The sequence below is a fragment of the Protomyctophum parallelum genome (genome assembly GCF_964188405.1).
Source record: "Protomyctophum parallelum genome assembly, chromosome: 13".
NCBI lineage: Eukaryota > Metazoa > Chordata > Actinopteri > Myctophiformes > Myctophidae > Protomyctophum > Protomyctophum parallelum.
Window position 1 is genome coordinate 17,360,462 of NC_139708.1, and position 25,777 is coordinate 17,386,238.

At 42.4% G+C, this 25,777-nt stretch overlaps 1 protein-coding gene across 2 annotated transcripts; it reads left to right on the top strand.

Moving 5' to 3' along the window:
- The first annotated feature begins 7 nt into the window (after positions 1 to 7).
- znf652 (zinc finger protein 652) lies at positions 8 to 25,571 on the top strand. Of its 2 annotated transcripts, none has more exons than XM_083779805.1 (6): positions 8 to 196; positions 12,062 to 13,572; positions 15,604 to 15,751; positions 17,175 to 17,290; positions 18,828 to 18,972; positions 21,014 to 25,571. In XM_083779805.1, the coding sequence occupies exons 2-6, from the start codon at positions 12,562 to 12,564 to the stop codon at positions 21,610 to 21,612; spliced, it is 2,019 nt and encodes a 672-aa protein (XP_083635931.1). In that variant the 5' UTR covers positions 8 to 196; positions 12,062 to 12,561; the 3' UTR covers positions 21,613 to 25,571. The 2 variants fall into 2 exon arrangements, with proteins under 2 accessions (XP_083635931.1, XP_083635932.1); XM_083779806.1 differs by having other exon boundaries at positions 190 to 228.
- Positions 25,572 to 25,777: the final 206 nt, after the last annotated feature.

Consider the following 25,777-nt stretch of genomic DNA (forward strand, 5'->3'; position numbering starts at 1 on the left):
TGGTGACTGCTGAGGGTGCACACACGTACACACAATAACACTGTAACACATATACTTACATGTTTATAACCACATCTGTCTGGTAACACACGTAAAGTAGGTGGATGCAGAATGCCAGCCAGAAAGGCGCGAGCAAAGCTGAATCTGTGCAACTCTGATTGCACATCATGCAAGAGGGAGGGCGCTCTCTGCGAAGGTAAGCCAGCCAGCAGCTTCCACATACACACTGTACGTTAACTTGTTTTATTTATGTACACATAAATGACAGTCCTGTACAATGCAAGAAAATGCGGAAAAACGTGCACGCAGAGGATATGGTGTCGTAGCTTCGATGTGAATTGCGTGTGAGCTGAAGGTAATATTGACTTTGTGACAGGCGAGTTCAGTGGGTTTGTCACAGCACAGCACAGTCTGCTTTTTGTTAGGAAAGCGGGGCTTTTTTTAATCTTGCACGACAAGCTAGCTCGGCTAACGAAGCTTGACATCGGGATTTCCATCTACTTTCATGTGTGCCAGATGATCGTCACTAGTTTAAATAAAACGTGCAACATCGGCTGTGAATGAACGTTACATAAAGATCAATGTTAGCTAAAAAGCTAGCTAGCTGTGATCTGGGCGGTTTGGGACGCACAAAAAAAAAGTGAAAGTCGTTTAGCTTTGGTAAGCTAATTCAAGTCTGCTAACAATACCTTTGTGAAGGTATGGTGCACGATTACATAATTGTTTTACACGGTGTCTATTGTTCTATGACTCATAAGTCTCATAACCACCTCGAGCTAATACAGTATATATAGCCATGTCATGTGCGTGCAGTTAGTAGTTGTATTGCTAGCTGGCTAACTAGCCCAAGTTGCTCAGGCCTGCAGAATGATACTGTTCTTCAGACGAGTCTACAATGTTGCCTTTTTTGTTTTAACCCTTTCTTTGCTGCGCACCGCGCTAGACTGGCAGGTCAAAAGGTTGGCCTTTGAAGTCAAATCAAACAGACGTTACAGTCCGTTTCCATTTGTGTTGCAATGCAAGTGCTTTTGAGGAAAATGTGTATTATTCACATACCTTCCATATTTCATATTTTATTTGTTCTTGCTTAATTGATAAAGCAAATTATTTTAGTTATTTTCACTGGCAGGAATATCTCACTTTCTGGATTATTATGTGACGTATTATTCACATACCTTCCCATATGTATTTGTTCTGGCTTTGATCAAGCAAATTATTATAATTTTTCACACCAGGGAATGTCTCTTCCTGGAATGTTTCCATTTTCTTTTTCCTGAATGGGCTGTCTGAAATTGAACTCTGAAATTTTCAGTCTCTCCATCTATTCATGGTACTGGACACATCCTATATGCATGACAATTAGAATTGACACTTTAGTTTTTTAGTTTCCCATGATGCCTCAGACTTGTTGCCAATACTCTACACAGGCAGCGAAAAGATTGAGGCGCTATACTCGAAGCAGTAGGGTGAAATACCTCCACGGGCATGGAGCACCCCTGCAGCGCACCACACACAGTGTGCTGGTTAAGGTCTTATGAGTTTGGATGGAGTCAGGAATGTGAACCCTCACATGTTGCTCTCTAAGTTGTGAAATGGAAAGCTCATTATTAAAGTTTATACTAAGAGGGAGCAGTGTGTAATGATGGGACATGGTAAAGGTGGTGCTGTCAGCCATCAAGACTTTTTGGCATGTCCTTTCTCTTGGTATTTATAGTTTTGTTTTTAGGAAAGCCTGGTCCAGTCTAGCATCTGTTGAGCTTTATGTGATACAGAAAATAAATGAGGATTGGGGCCTTGGGCTACTTGCTATCTTTTCCAACATGAACCATATCATCCCTAATGGGGCGAACATTTAGCAACAATGGCAAATCTGTCTGACAACGTGTCGCACCGTGAAGCTTGTAGATTGGCTATTTTCGGTCAAGCGGTTTTGTGTTGAAGGAGGTGGCCCCTACTGGGGGTCTATGAAGTATATATAGGGGTTGAAAGGTTACGTGCGAAATGAGACTTTATTTTTATTGAACAAAGGGTTGCTGGTTTATTTTTACATTTGTTATTATATAGGGAGCAAAATTTATCTCTGAAAGCTGTCCAAACTGAAAAAGCCAATTACTAATGGTTATCATTCAACTATGTTTGACCTCAGCATCTGACAATATAACTGCTTAGGCTAATTAGTACCGATATGGAGAAGTCTCCCTACTTTCCACATCAAACAAAAGAGTAATTTCACTGTGAGTGAAACTGTGACATGACTCATCATGGCCAACGATAAGCAGGATTCTACCAAACATGGGTCTTACATAACCGTGCTGTAATGTGTGTTTGCGTGTGTGTTTTGACAGAATGTTGGTCGGTGAATTCATCACTCTTGATCCATTTAAGTTTTACTAACCTGGGGAAATCTGCAACAAAGTTGATTAATGTTGTGTTTTAACTGGATGGATAGATGGATAGATAAACAAACCAAGTTTTATTGATGTCATAAGAGAAAGCATGCAGAACAGCAGTAGGCATGAAACACAGGATAGGTCCAACCAACCAACCAAACTACTGTAGATTGGATAAGAAATTCTAGCCTGACCATTCTGCACATGGACTGATCTGTTGGCATAAGAGAGCTAAATAATATAAATATAGGCAAAAGTATTATGTATAATCTATAACCGTTAAGCCTAGATACACTGTGTGTGTGTGTGTGTGTGTGTGTGTGTGTGTGTGTGTGTGTGTGTGTGTGTGTGTGTGTGTGTGTGTGTGTATACTTTTCATTGGTTAAATGTTTATATAAAAACACATGCGCACACACACACCACACATATATATGTTTGTGGGTGTTGCTGTCGGACACTGTACACACACGACAGCAACACCTATGACGCTGTTGAACAAGTGCTGAGCCCTGTCGCTGTCAGGTGTCAAGTGGTTGACTATAGTTTGACTACATTTGAAACTGCAAAACATTGGGAGCTTGTGCTAACTATCATTTTATCCAGTCCACTCTTAAAACAAACAAAAACAAATATGCAAGTTGCAACAATAAACTTGATGTTGTGATGGATATGGATATGTATGTATCGTACAGTCAATCTAAAGTTTATATAATGAAGATTATTCAATCTATTGACGATAAAACATTTACATTTGTTGGCCTAAGCAGGCCTCTAATTATGATACTAGTTTACATAGTAGTCCATGAGAAAAAGTGCTAGAGTGAACGAGCAGTTAATCCAAACATAGAATGGAACACAGAATTTTCATGATTGTTCATAGGCGAGAAGCAGTACGGTTTTGGCTAATAGTTTCTCATACTATTTTGTATTATACACACATTGTCTGACAGTGTGATGGACCTCTTCTTTGTCTTTCAAAGATACCCTTTTCATTATTCATATTTTATACACACACACACACACACACACACACACACACACACACACACACACACACACACACACACACACACACACACACACACACACACACACACACACACACACACACACACAGGATAATCTGTTAGACTTTTGTGTCTCAGGCAGCCATGTGAGTTGAGTTGCTCTGTCAGTACACAGTTTGCCCTCCCCCTTGGTCTTAATGCTCTCAGAGCTGCTGTCCAGTTCTTGGAAAGGATCAGAGTGAACATGCACAGGAAGACGGGTGCATCTCGGCATGAGAGTAGTTTGTATAGAACAAATTAGAAATTCTTTAACCACACTTACCACAGCACTGCATGCATGCAAGTTTGTGATTCATGCATCTTTTGACTATAATTTAACAGCAGATACGGTGTGGACTGTCATTTATATTATTAATGCCTGTTTATTGCCTTCCAACAAGATCAAAGGACAGGAGGAGTAAGGCTCCCTAGTCCCTACACACTTTAGGACTTTTAAAGTTGTCGGGGAGTCATCAGATCCTTATGAATTTCACACTACAAAAGTATTTTATTTTTATTTATTTTTAACCGGTTGTCATTATCTTTGTGGCTTTCACACTAGAAGATTGATCACCGACTAGGGATCACACACTGCAAGAGTTCACCAAGACACGATCCAGACCAGATGCATATAGGCTACTTTACTTGTTTTTTAGTTCAATTCATTTTGAAGTCTCACATAGGAGCAGGATCCCGTGGCGCATGTACAAGTCTCTCTCTCTCTCTCTCTCTCTCTCTCTCTCTCTCTCTCTCTCTGCACACACACACACATAGGCTACACAGGGCGAGCAAGAATCAGGATGCTAAATCTTGATTTTCATTAAATAATTCGGTCTCTCTGCGTCTCCCTGTGTGTGTGTGTGTGTGTGTGTGTGTGTGTGTGTTTGCGTGCGCAGCCGCGCACACACGCAGCGCATGTTGTCCAAATGTTTGTGCTAGCCTGCAGCGTAGATTCCCTCGCGGTTTCATCAACATTATTCAAGTGAGATGCGTTGGTTTTATAGACTATTTAAAGGTATATTCAGTGATTTCACTTATTTCAAATATCACTTTTTGTTTTCTTTTTAGTGATAATCCTCCCTATTATAGAGTGTGCTGACCATATAATGAGTTCCTCCTTATCCCCAGTGAACCGCAGGGGTAAAAAAAAATTATGTTATTAGCTACCAATATGCATGACATCTGGATTTACCCAAGGAATAAGTAGGCTATGACACCTGAATCTACCCACTGAATAAAGGTTATATAAAAATGTATTTAATATCTATCGATACAGACTGTCTGGGAGCACAGCTGTCCAGTTCTCTCATTGGCTGTAAATACAGACCTTCTCAGGGGAAGTCGCAACCCCGTTCATACTGTATGATGTCCAGTTGAGAGAGTCAAATATCAACCTGCTAGATATTCAGAAACGCTCAGGAAGGCATCGGCGAGCGCTTTTATTGCCGCTAGATCTTCTCGCAGAGCCTTTCACACACAGCGATCAAAACCGTGGCGATCAAAGCCCAATCTTGCATCAGATCGGGGGTTTTGTCGGCGAGCGCCAAAAATGCTCCCCGACAGCATAATCGGAGCAAATATCGTGCAGTGTTCTTAGGGGTGTGGGTGTTTTCACACCCAACACCCTATTTGGGTTCTCAGAAACCATCGGTAGTTTGGGACTTATAGAGGAAGACTCACAATGTTGTTGCATGTTATAATTGAAAACGGATTTAGATCGGACTGTCTTGAGGGACTTGGCAAGCTTTACTGATATTGGGGATTAAAAATCTGGCTAACATCCAATGTGTCAGCTTGCTTGATTTCACTGTTTCTCACTCATTGTTCTTTTTTTTATCTACCTTCACTGTAAATTAGAAGAGAAATGTGTATGGTTGCGGTAAATGGAAATCATTTTGAAATGTCCTCAGCTTATATCTGTTAGTCTTTTTAGCTGGGAGAGAATTGATTGAGGCAAACTGAAGGCATGTGTCTGTCTTGAGTTGAGACGAGAGGATGTTGTCTTTGAGAAATGTGTTTGTGCTCTCTGGAGTAGGTGCAATTTGCAAATACAGAAACCGCCCTAGTGTGCACAATGCTGCACATAGTATTTTGGCTGCTAGTGGTTTGGGGGTCAACCTACTGTCACTCAGGACATAGGGTCATAGAGCAGTACCCAGGTGCAGATTATGAATACATGAATACATTTACAATGTCATCAGAAACAAGATTGACATGGCCCGGACAGTTAGCTCAACCGTCTGGTAGGGATGGGTCTGATTAATCGATAATCGTTAATGGGACCTGAAATCGATTATTAAAATTAATAATAATCGATAATCATGTTTTCCTTTTTTCTTTATGACAATCTGTTGGAATGGCAATATTGTCATCCAAACAGGACAGGGCTATAGAGCGTACCAAAATCTCCTTGAGGGGGCGTCAACATATGTGTCACGTGGTAGCGGCCGCCATACATGTTGACTTGTCTGGTTTGTTTACATTGAGCGACTATCCGGTGTGCTTGTATACGTTCTTTTTTTAAACTGACCTCACAATGGTGCAGACTTGCTCAGTAAATAAGTGCCACAGCAGGTCACATCGAAGGAATGAGCCAGAAAACGGAATTCGATTTATAGCTTTCCAGCATGTAGACAGCATCAAGGAACCCAGATTGACGAGTTTACAAAAAGACATAGAATGGCTTGGATCTCGGCTGTACAGCGCACGGGCGCAGAGACATAACGCTCAAAGTATCTAAGCACAGCCGTGTTTGTTCACAACATTTTCCTTGTCCTTGTAAGGTATTTGGGCCCAACGTTCTTTCTATCCATCCTGGTGTTGGTTCACTATGTTGTCGCCAAGAACGAGCACAATATTTACAAAAACATACCACCGTCACTCTATTCTGAGTGATGTGGGCTAGAATTTAAAGCCAACAAGAATGGAGCCGCTAGCTTTTCAGACGCCACCCCCCTCTTGGTGACGTACACGTTTTTACACCCTATAGGTCTAACAAAGTGTGCAGATTGATTCCAATCAAGATACAGGTTTGGAGGATTTAGCAGGTGTTGGGGAATTTACCTAATCAGGCCTAGGCTGGGGTTGCTATGGTGATCAATTGGCTCAATTGGTACTAGTACAGCAGATAATAGGAACGATCTTTCACTTGGTGATACAAGCGTGAAATTTGGCATGAACATGCCTCTGGGTCACCTCTTTAACCTTTTTAACCGAGCCAACGAAAAATCCAATATGGCGGTCATTTTTCAAGATGGCCGCCAAATAAAAAAGGCCTTTTGTGGCGGTTCTGGACAACCATGGGTGCGGCCGACTCGAGACCGGGCACTGCACTCCCTAGGGGTGTGTGGAACGTGTGTGTCGAATTGGATATCCATATTGGATTTTTGACCCAGAGGCATGTTCATGCCAAATTTCACGCTTGTATCACCAAGTGAAAGGTTCTCTCACAATATGGCTGTTAGCCGCTGTACTATACTTTAGGGGGTAAGGTGGTCCTCATCCTAAAGATGGAGTTAGTAACCAAATGGACCCATATTAACTCTCAAGAGTTAAAGTTATTGTTAATCATCTACATCAGGTGTTACCAAACTGTTTTGCCTTAGGTACCCCTTGGGGGGGAAGAATCTTTTATTTGTAGAAAAAAAAAAAAAAAGTCAAATCGATTTTCATTTTGGACACATTTACACATCCCTACCGTCTGGGCACCTAGGCTGCTGAGCCAGCCTGAGGTGTGCCACAGGTTCGACTCCCGATCTCGACGGCCTTTGCCGCGTGTCTCTCCCCCCCCCCCCCCCCCCCCCCTCATCTCTCTCCCCATTAACTGTCGGACTACTTTCATCATATCAATAAAGGCAGAAAAGGCCAAAACAGTATCTTAAAAAAAAGAAACAAGATTATCACCAAAAAATTAAGTGATTTATTTATGCATACCAAATTTGTATCCTGTGCATTTTGCTCAGCTATGAAATTATGATTGTTGTGAATAAGTATATTGATCTATTATCCATCTATTAGCCCAGCGGTTCCAAAACCTTTTTGGCCATGCACCCCCTGTTACTTCCTGACCTAGCTGACACCCCCCACACGGAAATATAAATTGCATTAAGCTATATAGAGACATACATCTATTTTACTAGAGTAAACCTGTGCGTCACATTAGCTCGGGCCCGGATTGCTGTTTGGCAACACTGCTGCTGACTTCCACGGACACACTCACACGCCACGGAGCACGGCCAGCCTCCTGGGACCTCGCGAAAAAACACTCGCGAAAAAACACCCTCTGATCCCGCCACAATGTGCGCGCCAGACCTGGTGCAAAGATTTGCGTGTAATACCCAAATTTACTACATTTACCCCAAAACACACACCTAGCCCCGCCATAGCCCCCGCACTGCATGTATGGGGTCACCGATTGCTGTGCAGCAAAACACAGCTGTGATTGGCCAGCCAGACACACACACTATCGCCACAACACCACAACATGCACAGTCTGATGCCAAGTTCTTCCGCATTATTTATTTCACAGTCCCACCACGGACTCATAGTAACCTCGCATCAGTGTCACTGCAGACACGTGTTCACAGTACTGTGGAGGATTTTTGTCTCGCATCGCGCGAGTGGACGTGACTGGGGAGGGGGACTTGAAGTATGTGTGTGTGGTTTGATTTCAGCATGTTTTACTCCCATGCACAGTTGCGCAGTGCACACCATGGGAGAAATCGGATTTTCACCCTGGGAATTTTTCCCACCCCATGCATGTTACAGTCAGATTTCGGGACACTGTCGTATGTCGTTGCTCCAATACAATCACTAATCAAAATAATACAAAACCACGCATAATAATAATAACCCATCCGTTACTACATGTGAAGGGCACAATACTGGGTTTAAAAACACAGCTGAAACATGAAGTGGAGTCTGTCAAATCCCGCAATTTCCTTCTTCCCATTGCGCTGCAACGTAACTATAGGATGAGCCGCCTGAAGGGTGGCGAAATTCTACTTTATCCACATATATGAACCTGAATATGGCATATATATGCAGCATAGGCTATATTCTGCATATACTTGCCATATATTGGCATATGTTGTTAACTTGTTAATATATTTAAAATAAAACCAATAAACCATAGCACCACCATTGGCCTTTTCATGTCGCGCACCACAAGGGGTCCACGCGCACACATTACTCATGGAACATTGATTTTCAATTTCCCTTTCTGCAATGATTTCCTTTCTTGCAATGATTTCTCCATAACTGTGGTTACATTCTTGTTTTGTGAAAATGTATGTGACTCAGACTGTGTGTGCTTGTAAGATAATACAGATCCAACACATTTGCAGAAATCTTAGTATGTAGTAGAAAGTATGCCTTTGTACAAGAGAACTTGTACAAAGACGGATGTAATTTTTTTTTTTTAGTTTAGCTGGGTTGAACTGATCACATTATTATTTACAAATATGTATTCACTGTATTTAACTAGACCGGTGCCCATTGGGCACTGGCCTACTTGGAACGATGCAAGTTGGAAATGCATGCCCCACCCAATTATTACGTCTGTGTCGCTTTTATGCCCATATATGGAGTTATTTGTCAGGCATGCCCAAATATGGAGTCTATGCAGATGTCAATACATCATTGTGATGTCAGAACAGGCCAGCTCCATATATGGAGATCTAGGGGGGTGATCAAGTAAAGCAAAGTAAAGTTCTTTGTTTACCCAGGGAAGTGGACTAAGCTTGAGATGCTTGTTTACAGCCACACCCTGCTCATAGAACATTTCATGGTAGGGGTTCAATACCTTGCTCAAGGGCACTTCAGCGGTGGTAATTTTCCGGGGATTCGAACTGGCGACCTTCCGGTATCAAGAACGCTCCGCAAACCGTTCGACCACCGCTGCCCCAAGTGTGGTCAATTGGCTGATTTGGGCCCTGTCCAGAGCCTGGGCAGAGGCTTTTGTGCTGGTTCTAACTTCTGGACAACGGTGTATCCCACCAACTCAAGGCACTGCACTCCCTGTGGTGGTGTGGAACGTGTGTGTTATTTGGTGGGGCGAACGGTTCTCAAGTTACGTGGATTACAGAAGTATACACACGTACAGAGATGTGGTGCATTTATAGATGGATGGATGGATGGATAGATCGATTAGATGTGGTCAATATTCTTTTTTGTTATCAAATGTTTTTTATTTTAAGACAAATCACAATAAAATAAAACACGTTAACATCATGAATGACTTAAAGAAAACAAAACACATATAAAACAACACATAACAGCAAAAGCAAGGAACACAAAAACAAACAATCCCACCCACCCCCCCCCCCCCCCCCCCCCCCTACTGTGCAATGGAAACAAAAAAATAAATAAATAATGATAATAATAATGATTAAACCATGCCCTTAACCAAATCTGCAATACCAGACCAAATCTCAATGTTTTCCTCTTTTGCACCATGCAATCTTGCTGTAGACATTTCTAGATAAATGATATCTAGAAAGGTCAAAGCCCATTGGCGAAATGACAATGTATGAGGCGGTTTCCAGTGCGAAGCAACCATCTTCTTTGCGGCCGTTACGCCAGCAAGGAAGACACGAATACGGGTGTTATTTAATGGCAACTGGGATACATCATTTAATAAGAATAGAGATGGGGAGGGTGTGATGTTAACTTGTAGAATAGTCGAAAGGTTAGTAGCAACCAAATTCCAAAATGTGAGGACACTCGGACACTCCCACAGAGTCCCACACCATATGAAAGAATGTACCTATGGCGTTTGAAGTGCAGAAAGTGCAGTTGTGATTATTTAAAATCCGCATAGCACACAATCTACGGGGGATTAAGTATGTCCTATGAACAAAATTTAGATGAATTTGTTGATGATCAGGATTCCTAGAAGACTGGACAACATTAGACCACACTGTATCCCAGCTCCAATCTGGATCTAGATTTGGTATGTCATTCCTCCATACAGTATCGACAAGCAAGGTCCCATAACTAGATTCTAATAAATAATCATACAATACGGAAACAAAACCTCTTGACCTAACATCACAGATAAGTCTATGCAAAGGGTGCATTGCAAGGGGGGTCTGCCATGGCACCCCATATGTCCTCATGGCAGTTCTCAATTGTAAATTGAATTGTAAATTAAAGAGTTACCAGGCAAGTTAAAAATATCACATAAATTCTGGAAAGAACGTAAACCATTAACATCAAATAAATCACCCAAAGTATGAATCCCCTTGGAACTCCATCTGGGAAAACGGACGATTGTCCAAAAGCAAACCATCATTGTTGAACACTGGGGAAAACAAATTCCATTTCAAATCAATCTTGCGCAATTTTTCAGCCTCTCTCCACACTGTTACTAACTGAGAAATGATTGGCCCAAAGCGAACTTTGCATTGATTATTCGTTATGTTTGAATAGATCAGATCTCTCAATTCAACAGGATGAACCAAACTCTCCTCAAGCTCTCGCCAACAAACCTTTATAGTTGAGTCGAAATATCTTAAAAGGGGGCAAAGAGTGAAAGCCCAATAATATAATTTGAAGTTAGGCAACGAGAGACCGCCATCAGCTCTGGCCCGCTGTAACAAGGAAAGTTTGAGACGTGGGCGTTTCCTATTCATGTGGTCAATATTCTATAGATATCATATTATCATTGAGTGTTTGAAACTACAAACTGCTATTAAAAAGAAAAAAAACTGCCATTTAGGACCAGCTTTCTGAACAATTTCAGGGAGATGGGACATCTGGGTGTGTAGTAGTTCTGAGAAAACGTTCTTAGACCAGTGAAACCACCTCATCACATGACAAGTTCTGAATGACGTCAATTTGTAAATGCATGCTCCTTCCAAACACTTTGAAGGAGCATGTATTATGGTTATGGTTTATGGACTATAAGGACTGCTAAAGGTGACAAACCTTCCAGCATCAACAAAGTTTACCAGTATATTGCTTGTGACTGGATGTTGGTAGTTACTAGTCTGAATATAATTGCTTGAATTGACAATGACAAAAGCGTTGCCTAGCCAGTCAGAAGTTAAAACCTAAATCTTTTTTATGCCTACCTATAATTTGTTTTGATTTAGAGTTTGAATCTTTTCTAAGTCTTTAGCCATCAATCATTGATGGGCGTACAGAAGTCAACAAACCATGTATGAATGTTCCTCTTTTAGAGCTGCTGAATTTTGCATTAATTGTAGTAATAATAATTCTACATGCCTTCTTTTATAATCGACGTGATATAATCAACAATGTACACTCATCAAACCTTCATCATCCAAAACATCTTGAATTAAAGTTGCATATAGTGATTGTGTATTTAGGCAGCTGCCTAACAACAGACAATCTCTGCATTACATCTACACTCGGGTGTTCTTCTCCTCAGTCCTCATACACTTGTGAAGCCTGTGGTTGACTCACACACATGACACTGAAACTTTTGCGGTGAAGTGTAGCGATACTAGCGCTGAATCTTGGTTTGTAGTGCTGAATCTTGGTTTGCAACATTTTATATTGGCTGTAGTTTAGGTTCAGAGACAGCCTCTTGCGTAGAACGGAAAAACATTTTCTCTAACTTATCTCCTTGTGTATCATTTGCTCTATCTTATTTCCTAGGTCACACTTGGTGAATGAAACAAGACAGAAATCCTTGTTGCAGCTCAGCGTCTGGCATTAAAGCCCATCTTTACCTGCTCTGCTCTGAGGTGTAAAAAGAGGCGCTTTCTGCACATCAACCACCTGAAGAGGAAAACCAAATCGGCAAGGCTTAAACCATCAGCAAATAAGTGGAGCTTCAAATGTTAATTTATCAGAGAAACCAAAACTCTGATTCTGAAGTCTGATTCTTAGACGTATGGGAAAAGATCTGCAACAAGCTGCATGTCTTTCCAGCGGTCCTACCTCCCTCGGAAAACATGGAAGCCCTTTTTGAGTCTGGTTGAAAGTGTCTTGCCCTCATCCTCTCCTTCCTTTCTCTCCAGTAGTGGGAGGGGTGGGGGACTGGTGTTGTCCCCCCTACCCCTCCTCATAGACTAGGTGAGTCTTAACAAGGCAACGCTGCGCTTGTTTTCGTCCCCTGCCTACTGTCATCTACTCTCTGGTCGCCCTTTCTCTTCATGACAACCTGCGAGAGCCTCAAGGAAGAGGTGTCTGTTCCTAGCCGTGGCGCTATGTCCCAGGAGGAAGGCCGCAGGACACAGGTGTCCCAATCCTACTTTCACTCCCCTAACCAAGATCTGGACCTGCCAGGAAAGCTCTACAAGCGTGAAGGTGCAGGTAAACCTTTCTCGGTGCTGGTGGACAATAAAATTGCAACCAAGACCACCATGGGAGACCAGACCCTTGGCCAGCTGCCCACTCAGCAAGTGACCCCACAGCAACAACAGCAGCAGCAGTATTACAGAGAGGGAAGAGCAGGGCTGGAGGTTGGGGCGCAGGGGTCCCAGGCTGGGAACGGGGGAACGCCTGAGGACTCTGAGGACAACGAGGAGGAGGAAGAAGAGGGTGACGATGAGGATGGAGAGGAGGAGCAGGAGAGCTTCAAGCGTGCGCAGATCATCGTCGAGGTCAACTTGAACAATCAGACCCTTCATGTATCCAAAGGGGACAACAAGGTGGGACCACCAGCAGATGGCTCACCCATGAGTGATGAGGAGGAGGAAGAGGAGGTAGAGAGTCCTGACGACGATGAAGACGAAGAGGAGGAGGAGGAGGAAATTCAAAGTCGAAGAACGAGATCCAAGAGGGCGCGCCGTGCGGCTAGCAGCACTGCAGTGCGCAGCCAGCCGCGGAGGAAGAGCCTGCGAACGGCCCCGAGCACGCCCGCCACCGGCATGACCACCAGGGGGAGGCGGAAGCGCGGCCAGCAGCCCAAGAGGAAGCGGAGGACAACCAGGGCCACTGCCTCTTCTACTGGCACCGCCGCAGGGGGGAAGGACGACGGCGATGAGAGGGAGGTGCTGGTGTGTGAGAAGTGCCCCCGTGTGTTCAACACGCGCTGGTACCTGGAGAAGCACATGAACGTCACACACAGGCGCATGCAGATCTGTGATAAGTGTGGCAAAAAGTTTGTCCTGGAAAGTGAGCTGGCCTTGCACCAGCAGACCGACTGCGAGAAGAACATTCAGGTAACGTTGCATGTTGGCCCGTGGGCCGATATAACGTATGTTGCATCGTTACGTTTTGTGTTTTGTTTTTTTGCATTATGGTCATGTTCTCTCAAAGTTCTGTGATTTATACAATACAATGGTACACATTTCATGATGAACAAAAAACATTGAAAGGATCACACCTGTGTGAAGTGAGGGACGCTAATATATTAAAGTCTAAGTAAAAAAATATCTAAGCATGTGGATCTCTGCATCCACTTAGGAATGGTGAGGCTCCAACGTGAATCTTGGCATTCATGTGGGCAGTGTCTAATTATGACGTCAGTCACCTATGAATTCATGTGGGCAATCTAATTATGACGTCGGTCACCTATGGTGTGTAATTCCAAATTTGTTTCAGCTGATCAGAACCCCATTAATTTCCATGATAACATTTTGTTAAATATTTCAAAACATTTTAAACTTGAAGAAATTAGATACTTCTGTGGCCAGTAAGAGGATTTGTCAATTAACCCTCACATAAGTGAAAGCGCAAGGAGAAAAATACTTATAAAACACCTAAGAGAGAACTCAAAATAACCACTATTGTGTTCCAATCTCTGTAATTATTACTACAAAATGGTTACCACCCTGAATAATGAACTAGATTAAATTCAGTTGTTCGATCCTGGATGATGTAGGTGTCTAGGGTGAACCACATAAACTTGGTATAGAGGGTATGCACGTGACATCATCATCATACCCGGAAGTTATGGGGGAACGCCTACTGAGTGTCAAACAGCTACTTTCTGGCCTTGACAGCCCATACATCCACACAGAAAAGTCATATTTGATTGCATTAAATGACTTTAGACAACATTAAATTCACTTTGTCACTCACTTTGCCACTCGATCTGCCATTCACTTTCTGCATGCGCATACCCTCTATAGCAGAAGGTCAAATTTGTGATGTATTTATCTTTTTTTTGTGTGTATATCTTTCACATTTTGTAAATTCATCTCAGATCCACTGTTCCACATTTGGGCAAGACGGTCATCATCAATAATATGACATCAGAGATTTACAGGGAAGATGAGCCGTTATTACACCCTGACTTGTTAGTTGTTTTATCAAGAGAATTATTGATTAAATAAACAAGCATGCTTCATTTGTGTGGCTGCTCTGAGCAATTGGTATTTATGTATCAGTCCCACGTTCTTCCTTTATCCAGCCTTGAAAGCCTTGCTGCCTGCTGCATTATGGTCTGACCAGGAATCATTTAGTAGTGAGCTCTGATCAGGAGGCTGTTCTGTTAAACCAATGGTTTTCAACCTTTTTCATATCACTGCCCATTATTTATTTTGCATTTGAGCCACGGACCTAGCCTGGCTCCAGCCCTGAATCGCTACCATTAAAAATATATGTCCTGTCGATATACGAAATTAGTGAGTGTCAGGCTACCACGGACCACCATTTGATGATATTTATCCTCTCAAAACTAAAGAATATTTTGTTGTCGTTGCATGAGTTGCACAATTGCACAATTCCATACTGATTTTTTGTTGGAGATGGGAGAGATAACAGGCAAACGTTGATTAAAATAACAATTCTTCTACATTCTCTAATTATGTAGACTTCTTGTAAATTAAGTAATACAGACGTTTTACAATAATGTAGCTCTTGAGAGTGTAAAATGAAACCTAAGTGTCCATTTGTTTTCACGTTACAATCTCAAGAGTTAAATATTTGGTTACCAACTCTCCATTTATCTGGGGACCACCTGAAACCTCCTCAAGGACCACTGGTGGTCCCCGGGCCACTGGTTGAAAACCACTGTTAAACCATTTGGAAGATGCATAGGGATTTCAATAGACTATTCCAGGCACCTGAAGGTTAGCCTCTCAAATTGGCCAGCAGAGGGAGTCAGAGCATAGTAAGACGGCTGAGGCAAATGGGAACTATACTGCCATGGTGTCTGGATGGTGTCTGTTTTATTTTTTTTACTAACTGGTTCTACCTGTTTTCTTGTTTTCTTGTGTGTGTGTGTGCGTGTGTTGTGTCCTCTTCAGTGCGTCTCTTGCAATAAATCCTTCAAGAAGCTGTGGTCGCTACATGAGCACATTAAGATTGTGCACGGCTATGCTGAGAAGAAGTTCTCTTGTGAGATTTGCGAGAAGAAGTTCTACACAATGGCTCATGTCCGCAAGCACATGGTTGGTGAGTGGAGACTAGTTCTATCCTGCTGTGCTCAGTGGGCAGTGCACAGAGTTGTGGAAAACCTTCCACACCCCAATGGGACCATAAAGGCCATAAAGACCATAAGCCTAGTTCAGCCCAGCTGAAACTTGCAACCACTTGCAGCAGAAATTGCAACATTATAAAACTGGACAGTCCGCATTGAAGGCGATTAGTTGAGACCGATTGCCGTTTACACAGCAACCTCTTGCACGTCATTAAATTAAATTAAATTAATTTAATCTGTCATGTCAGCCTACTGTACTGCACAAACTCGAGTCCAGTAGCTGACAACACATCATCTTTTCCTGTTCTATTTAGCTCTTTCGGGCTATGCGATATTCAGTAAACGGCTGTCCCTCCCAAGTATGGGAACAAAAATGATCACACATTTGTGAATCATCTGACAATATTTCCAGAATGCCAGAATATGTATAACAGTTGTGAGAGCAACAGTTGTGATAATCATTATTTATGATGCGTTCTGAAACTTGTTGCTTGTGATTTGACAAGTGGAATCTAGGGTAAATCAGCCGGAATCAGCTGCCCTGCAACGTGGTAATTCGGACCGCTGAAACAGTTCTGTCTCATCGTGAATCTCTGGTCTGAACTAGGAATTGGTGTGATATTATCATATATATATATATACACACACACACACACACACACACACACACACACACACACACACACACACACAGTGGATAATAAACTTCATTAGACTATTTTATTATGGGTTTTGAGAATTAATCTTTATTTTCTTTATTGGCTTTATTTTGGCAGAGCTTAATGAAAGAATCAATAACTGTTTATACATCAATACATGCTTTTCTGTTTTTTTCACTATTGTTCTTTTACGCATAATACTTTTCCCTATGCAACAATGCAATGCTAACTTTTACCATCATACCTCATCAGCTAGCATTACTGCCCAATTCCAGACATTCAATTAATAACGTTTATATTTCATCCCATGTCTTTATTTAAGTTTCTCATAAAGTAACCTTGATCCATCTTTCTTTTAGTAACTTTATCTTGCAATTTATTACCCTGTCCCTAGAAATGTGCACATAGTGCACATAGTTTGGAGATTGTGAAAGTCCTATCAAATTTTGGGCACTTCATTCCACTCATTATCGGCATTATTATATTATTATTATTAATATTAGTTTTATGCTTTTATTCATGGTAATACAGTGACGATGTAAAGAGACAGGAAACGTAGAGCAGGGGAGTGACATGCAGCAAATGCTCCAATGGTAATCGAAACGGGGACTAGCGAGACACTACTAGTGTCTTCATTTGGATAAATTGTCTGGGATTAGATACAGTTATGCTATATCCACGGCTCAATCTTTGTGTCTTTGTCCTCTCTCTCCTTTCAACCCCCACCCCCCTTCTCTAGCCCACACCAAGGACATGCCTTTCACATGTGAGACATGCGGCAAGTCCTTTAAACGCAGTATGTCGTTAAAGGTTCACTCACTCCAGCACTCTGGGGAAAAGCCCTTTCGTTGTGAGGTGAGAAACACAATGTATCTCTCTTTCTCTCCCTCTCACCGTCTCCCTCTTCCATGTTGCACGGCAGCTGTCAAAAGTATCTGAAGAGTTGCTGTATTAAAAGTTATTGACATAGCAAGCCATTCAGTGCAGAGGACTTAAATCTGAGATGTCTAGATATAAAGCAATAACTATGCAGATTTCAGGTAACCTATCCATATAATAGTTGGGTCTTTTTATTTTACTAATGCTCACACTCACATAATGCCTTTAATCCTGTTTAACTGGATTGATCGACTGAATGCATCTGTACAGTATGTTACCCACAGGCATGCCATGCCAACTTGTGAACCTGTTAAAGCTACTGCATGTGTTGGCATTGAACTCAGTAGTCAAACATTGACTGGCAAATCTTTGGAGTTTATTTGTTTCAAAAGGAGATTCATGCTTGAAAATAGGCAGTAGGAGGAGACACTTGTACTGTGTGGTTTGTAACTGTTCCTAAAATGTCTTTCGTATGTACAGTGTCCCTTGCATAATCTTCCATTGTACTGTTATGTATTCGTAGCAGATGTGTGCGCCGAAGTCTGTTCCCAAGTCAAACATTACTAGACCCTGAATACACATGGTGTACCAATTCAGTGGGACTTTGGATAAATTAAATGCACAATGTTTGCCATTGGACTCTAACCAGCCTGGGTTCTGGATGTGTTGTGACCATCAGGATGAATGTTTTCCATGGTTGATAAATATACTTGTCCAAATACTTCGCTTCTGCGGAAGCCTTTAACATAGAGGATGTTTAACCCACCCAAGGCCTTCAATTCATGTGGTTGAACCACATGAAGTGAGTACAGAACATGTGTGGCTGACTACTCCCTGATGTACGTTTCTGTGGTTGTACGTTGTATGTAAAGGATTCCGCTGTATCTGATTGTATAGTCCTGCTGACTTTTCTCAGTAGGTGTTCTCTAAGTAGTAATTAAAGTAATGTAAGCATAAAGTCCATTCTCAAATGAGCACCCACCCAACCAGGCCACTGGAATGGAAGGTCAAAGCTAAACGGGTCTGGGTCTGCTTTTTAAGATTCAAGATCTTTGTCAAAGATAGTCCTGAGGACGAGATCTTCAAAGATAGTCCTGAGGACAGACAAATTACCAAGTATGGCGCCAAATGTGGGGACAGAAAAATGACCATGTATGGCGCCAAATTTGAGGATGGAAAAATGACCATGTATGGTGCCGAAATTGGTGCTGTGATTGGCCGGAAGATGTGCCATTCTGCGCTTATTGCCTGAGCATCGCATAACGGGTGAATATTGTGTGTGCATCACCCGTTATGACAGAGAAAAGACAATAGAGGACAGAGCCCAGTCCCTCCTTCACCTGGGTGAAATGTACTCACAAATGCATTCAACCAAATTTGCCGCATTCAGCAAAAGAATATTGTCATATCCCCGGGTATGGACTAGTCGTTATATAATATTGATATTTGAATGTGCCCTTGAGACTGTGTGTCCTTTAACATTTTAGTGTTATCTGGATCTCTTCTGTTCTAGAACTGTGACGAGCGTTTCCAGTACAAGTACCAGCTGCGCTCACACATGAGCATTCACATCGGACACAAGCAGTTCATGTGCCAGTGGTGTGGCAAAGACTTCAACATGAAGCAGTACTTTGACGAGCACATGAAAACACACACAGGTGAGCCACAAACTCAAGGACAGACATTCACCTGGCAGCATTTAGGCTCTTTGATATTGAAAGCCTCCCACTGTCGAACGTAGCTTTTTGGGAAGAGTTACGGATACCAATATTTAGCCAAACAATGTCACTCTCAGTCAGCAAGTCTCTGTCCACCCATCTAAAAAAGGAAAGAAAAAGGGCGTCCACTAGACGACTGCTGCAGTGGTAGTCGCACAGAGACTTCACCCAGTCCTTTTTTTATATAATTAAAGGGAGGTATCGCATCAAAGACGAGCCTCACATATATTGCGGCTTTTAATGACTACCCAGACACATGCTTTATTACATCCCTCAGGTTTTCTTTCCCCATGGCCCGTTCTATTTCCAAAGCTGAATTGAGCACGCTGCCTGCACCTCCTTCTGTGCGTTTTTCTGGCGTGGGTGGACCCTTCTATTTGAGAGGTGTAATTACTGTACCCTCTCCTCTCGCTGCTGCTACCGACCAATTTAGCCTTCAGCCATGGGGGACACACCCAAGTGATGCTCTGTAATAGGCATCACATATGCCCACACACACGAACATGAACATAAACTCCCATAGTTCCTCTAGCTTTTCTGAGCTTTTTCAATCTTTTTTGAGTTTTGTGAACACACACACACACACACACACACAGAAGGCAGCCATTTAACTGATATTCCCTGTCCATTTGAAAGAGTTTCCCAGCTAACACAGCCCAGTATAAGGCATTTGGAGAGCACATCAGCCTGTAAGTGGGATGGTGGTGTGGGTGTTGAAGGTCACCATAGACGGCATAGAGGGAGGTTAATGGGAGTAGTTTTCCTGAGAGTGCCATTGCTCACTTTCACATCTCCTCTCTGAATATAAAAGACAGCATTCCTGCAAGTGGGTGGGTTGATGGCAAAGATTTAGTTTTTCTTCTTTTTTTTGCAACTCATTAGCATTTTTAAGGGGCTGGTTAACTACCTCCCCGTAGGCCTATACAAACTTGCTGCTTTTCGGCTAAATTTGAACGTTCTGGATCCATGTGAAGTTTGTAGAACCAAAGGGATTTTGTTCTGGAAGGGCAAGCAAGAAGTGGCCTCTTTCAAAACACAATCCATATGGTGCAGGACCTATGAATGGGTAAACTCAATGCACTTCATTGGGTTGGGTATCAGCTGTCTTCAAGCACGTGCATCCAGTGATTGTCTGCAGAGATACTTGTCTAGCTTTGTCAGTGGACATAAATACAGGTGGTTATTTAGAATCAGTTTTACTAGTCACATCACAGGTAGCAATGAGGACGGAGGTAAAGGGAAAGAGATAGAAAACATGTTTAACAGTTATGTACAGTATATATATGTGATGGCAGGTACATGATATTTTGAACATTTTCTATTAGAAACATCAGGCAGTCATTCAGGAGTCCAGAGTTGATGTTGGCTAGACCACACTTTCGCATTGCATAGAAACATCAGCATCATATGCAGGTGTGTGCATAATGTGATGCCTTTAAGGATGGGTAAAGAAATAGCAGCAGCAGCAGGTACAGTGTTACTTAATGTGCTGTTCCAAAGTGCAGTTTGTGCCGCATGGGGCGAAACAAGGTACAGAACAAAAACTACATATTTCACAATCCTTGGCCTCAGCCGTCCCGGACGGTTAGCTCAGCCGTCTGTGCACTTCCAAACCATCCGGACAGCATGCTGCGGGTTCGACAGGTTCGAGCCCGACAGCCTTTGCCGCATGTCACTCCCCATCTCTCTTCCCCCTTTCCTGTCTGACTACTGTTCCCTATCAATAAAGGCATAAAAATCCCCCAAAACAAAAAACACCTCAGCCAGGCGGTGTTCATGGCTTGTTCAACAAGGTTATAAAAAAACACATTTTTCACATGGTTAAAAAGCACCTCAGGCAGGTGTTCAACAAGAGTGGGTAGAAACCGTTATTGTGTGTTGAGGGATTTGATACAGCCTCCGCTGGTCATAAAATGATTGTTTTATGTTTATATACTGTATCTGCCGTTACCCGATCTCCCTCTCATCTGTCTCCCTGCAGGTGAGAAGCCTTTCATTTGTGAGATCTGCGGGAAGAGCTTCACCAGCCGGCCCAACATGAAGCGCCATCGTCGGACCCACACAGGAGAGAAGCCGTACCCATGCGAGGTCTGTGGCCAGCGCTTCCGCTTCTCCAACATGCTCAAGGCCCACAAGGAGAAGTGCTTCCGGGTCACCAGCCCTGTGGTCTTACAGGCCAGCGGCCCTCCTGTGCCTCTCCGGGTCTTTGCCAACACCCTCTCCTCCCCATCCTCCGGCCCAGGCCCCTCGGCTGCGGCCGTCCCGGCTACCACGTCGGCCCCACTGGGCCTCAGTCCACCAGGAGGGGCTGTGCCTCAGCGAGGCCCCATGGGACACTTCTCCCACCTGCACCACTCGCACCTACATCACACACAGCACCTAGCCCAGCAGCACCTCCCGAACACACAACAGCACGCCCCGCCTCACCACCACCTGTCCGTGCCCCCTGTATCCCACTTGCCCCCGCCCCCCGCCCTTTTCAAGAGCGAGCCCCTCAACCACTGCGGGCACGAAGACGGCGGTTACATGCACCACATGCCCCCCTCTGACAAAGGCCCGGGAGCTCCCCAACACCACTGAACTATGTTCCAGGCCTACTAGCCCGCACACCGGACCACACCTTATTCGTTCTTCTTACATACCCGGTCCCGCCTCAGTTTCTCTTAAATGATCACTTCAACTGTTTCAACTTTATCTTATGGTCCTTCCTCAGTAATGCTCACTATAAAATCTCACATTTTCCATCTACTTGATCTGTGTCTCAAAGGAGGGCGGTGGACAGTTCAGAAACCTATCTACCAGTGACATTATCGTCAGTAGGCAATTTTGGACATTTGAAAGAAGATTTCAAACTTTCTTTCCTCTTTATTTTTGAGGCGTGCTAGCCCCTCCTATGCCCAGCTTTGTGGGTCTGTGTGAACACAAACATTGTCTGATCACCCCATAGCGATGATTTGATTGGTTGAGCAAAGTACATACATATTGAAGAAAATAAGTGAGGGCAGAAAAGTGAAGATGCCAAATGTGATCGCCCCTCACTTCAGTGTGATTTTTGTATTAATGCAGTTTGGAATCCCTTTCAGTGATGTCAATGGTAGGAAGGTTTCTGAACTGTCCATAGCCCACCAATGAGATTCAGAGTAAGCAGACAGAAGCCCCGTCTTATAATGATTAAGATATAGTTGAAAATGGGAGAAGTGCTTATTCAAACTGTACGGTCACTAGATTTGGAAGGCCCCCCTCAAACATGGCAAGGGACATTACATGCAAAGTAAACACACCTGGGTGCTTGTGAAAGACTAATATACCCTCGGTACACAATAGATAACTGAGAAGCCTACTTAGATACCACACTTGACTGACATATGAATTTTACAATTTTGAGAAACATTTTCATGAGAACATATTCTTAGGAAATCTGAATAGATTAATTTGTAGAATTCCTTTCGCAAAAGATGGGAACGTTTAACGTTGATTTTTACCTTCTTCGCATTTGAGCCTGTGAGTAAGGTCGTCAAAGACCTTAATCTTAGTATATCAGTATGACTAATGGTTGCAAGTCCAAGCATTTTGCTCAGTGTGTTATCCGTGTAAATTCCCACAGTTCTGGGCAATGAATGTCCTAACCGCGTCTTTTGACATATAGGGGCTGCTATTCCTCAGATTGTCAACAGCAGTAGTACAAGATGCAGTGCTATAGTAGGCTACGTAGGTCACGTTGGGGCGGGGTAAATAGGACACCTGTTAGATCCAGACAGAGTCTGGTACGGAGATTCATATGATTGTGTAATGGTGCTTTCCATTCCAATACTGCATAGAGTTCTTAACTTTGCTTTTCCATTCAAGGGTCACAGTGTAATTAATATAATTATATGTGTATTGTGTCATCATACAGAAGTATAACATTGTCTCCATTTTGAGGTAACCTCTGGACTGGACATACAGTATTTTATGAACAAAAGAATAGTGCCAGTGATCTTTAATTAGCCACAGGCACACAACCCTCACATTTACTCACCCTAGCCTCTCAAACATCGGCTTTCAGTACTGTTGTTTTTAGATAACAGGTGACTCAAATACTGCCACTGTGAGGGGGTCGCACATATGGCCCCACTTGGATATCTCTTCTTTCACGGCCAATTTATGCGCCGTCGTACAATGGTGTCTCATGCCGAAAGTAGCCTATCTAAAAGCAGGATATATTGGCCTGCAATAACATGTAAGATGTTCTAAGACAGTTACTCAAAACGGAGTAACTGAACATCAACTCACAAAACCACAGGATAGTTGACAAATTAACAGATCCCTCAATGAGGTATTTAGCAGATGTGAACCCATATGAAAGTACTCAACTGAATACTGAACACACTAGATCAGCAATTTTCGGCACGACTTTTGTATAACTAAGTATAAATTGTTCGTAGCTCTCTCTCCTCTCTACCTTTCTTCCCTTGGCTGCTGTCCAAATGATACGGGTTTAAGGTCATTTGACATGATACAGTACACAGACTTGGGACCTTTACTCATCACAGTTCTTCACTGACTAATATGCATATTCTAATCAACCTATGTTCCACAGTTTGGTGTGGGGCTTTCTTTTTTATGTAATCCATGAGTTTGTTTGTTTTTTATTTACTTACAGTATACTGTACACACCCATTGACAGTTCCTTACACACGGGCAAATATGTGTCAAAACCTATTGAATGTTTCCTATCTGGAATGATGGCAGAGGCTCGATGCTGTTTATCAATGTTTTATAGAAATGATTCTCAGAAAATCTGCTCTTCGGTTTCATACTATTGAATGGTTCTCATCTCTAGTGTAGATATATACTGTGGTTACCACATATACTGTACATTCTCAGAGAATATGCTCTCCTCAGTTTCAAACTAATGAATGGTTCTCATCTCTAGTGTAGATATACTGTGGTTAGCACATCATAGGAAATGTTAGAGATTAAAAGGCAATTTGTATATTGTTTCTAATACACTTACATTTCTTGTATAGATAGAATACTCAAATCATCACAAGAAATTACATTTTATTAATGTACTGTCCCAATTGTGTGAATGTTATGTGTTCAAAATGAGAGGAAATGATAGAAAAGGCTTCTTGAGTATTTGGAATGGTTTTAGTTGCTTGATGGGAGCGGCTGTTAAGAGATTTGTGTGTGTGTGTGTGTGTGTGTGTGTGTGTGTGTGTGTGGTGTGTGTACGGTATGTACAGTATGTACGTGTGTGTGTCGCTGTCTGGCTGACTCCCTGGTGCTCTTGTGCGCTGCTTTTACACAACTTACCCCAATATTTGTGTATGTTTTAGGGATAACAGAAAATAAATGACCAATAGCATTAAATACAGCATGACCCATCTACTGCCTTGCTGGCATTTAGTCCTTTTAGAGTGGTTCAAACTTGATAAGCTATGTGTCCCTCCTGGTTTTTAGACCTGCAAGTATCCTGCCATTTCTGTGGATCTTAATACCACAGTGTTTGCTTATCAAAATGTCCTAGTTCACTGCTGTGCTTAGGCCTCTTTTGCAGTATGGAACTTTGTCTTTTTTTTTTTTTCATTTGTGTATATCCTCTGCACTTTACTGCTGCGTAAGTGAGGCGCAGGGAAGGGAGGGACTGACAATGCATTGTGGAAGCAGAGAGTGATGTTTTTGGCTGCATTGGAGACAGCGGTGGTGGTGATTAATTTGGTGAGCGGATGTTTTTAGGCAAAGGGAAAAGGAGGAGAATCAGATTGGAGGTGGATAGTGTGGAAGGGACCGTGGCAAACAAAGGACAATTCGTTTAGGTTGTGCATACAACCTATTTTGTTTTTTAAAACCACATTGACCCTATTTTGGGCATGCATGTTTATAGATGAAAATCTTTGACTTTTAGGAGATGAGATCAGCTATTTTTGAATATTGTATAAAACAGGGCTGGCTTAAGTTAAGAAATGTACTTTCACTCGAATGTGGACCTGCCCCCCATAGTCTGACAGTCCTTCTGCCTTGTGGTTTTACACTAGTCCCTCCCAGCTTCTTCTGAAATTCATGAGTAAAATCCTGAGTACTAATTTAACTGTGACATTCAATTGAACTCTCACAGTTAAATCAATACTCGGGATATGAGTGTGCAGCCTTCCGTTTGTTGGAATTCTCTTCTGGAGTTTCCTCTTGTCTTGTGCTTGTCTTTGTTCCAATTGGCTGTATGATTCTCCTCCTCTTTTCTTTGTTGTATAGAATGCACTTTCTACTAAAAATCTTGGCTAGTTGAGAAAAAAATAACATTGTATATTCTTTAAAGATGTTAAAAAAAAATCAATATACTTTTTCCCCTTTGTATTTTTAACCACTTAATGTAGCATTGCATATTTTATTATTGTGAGTATCTGGTACAAAAATGTGCAGCTTTATACTGTCCTGAGTTGTCCTTTTTTTGTATGTCTCTGGAGGTTGAGGAGAAGTGGAAATGTTGGGCCTTTTTTGATAATGTACATTTAACTGACTCTGCTAACTTTGAGAAGTAAAAACAAGTAGCCATGATTATCACACTTTGCGTTTTTTTGACTTTTTGACTGAATGATAGCTGTATTAGCCACTACATGAATGATAACGGTATTAGCCACTACATGCACTATAATATAATATGTGTGTGTTATCATTATGACAGAATGTGTTAATTCTCTACCTTCCAACAACAAGCTCTCCCCAAAGGGCGGCCACTGAATGATAACTGTATTAGCCACTACAT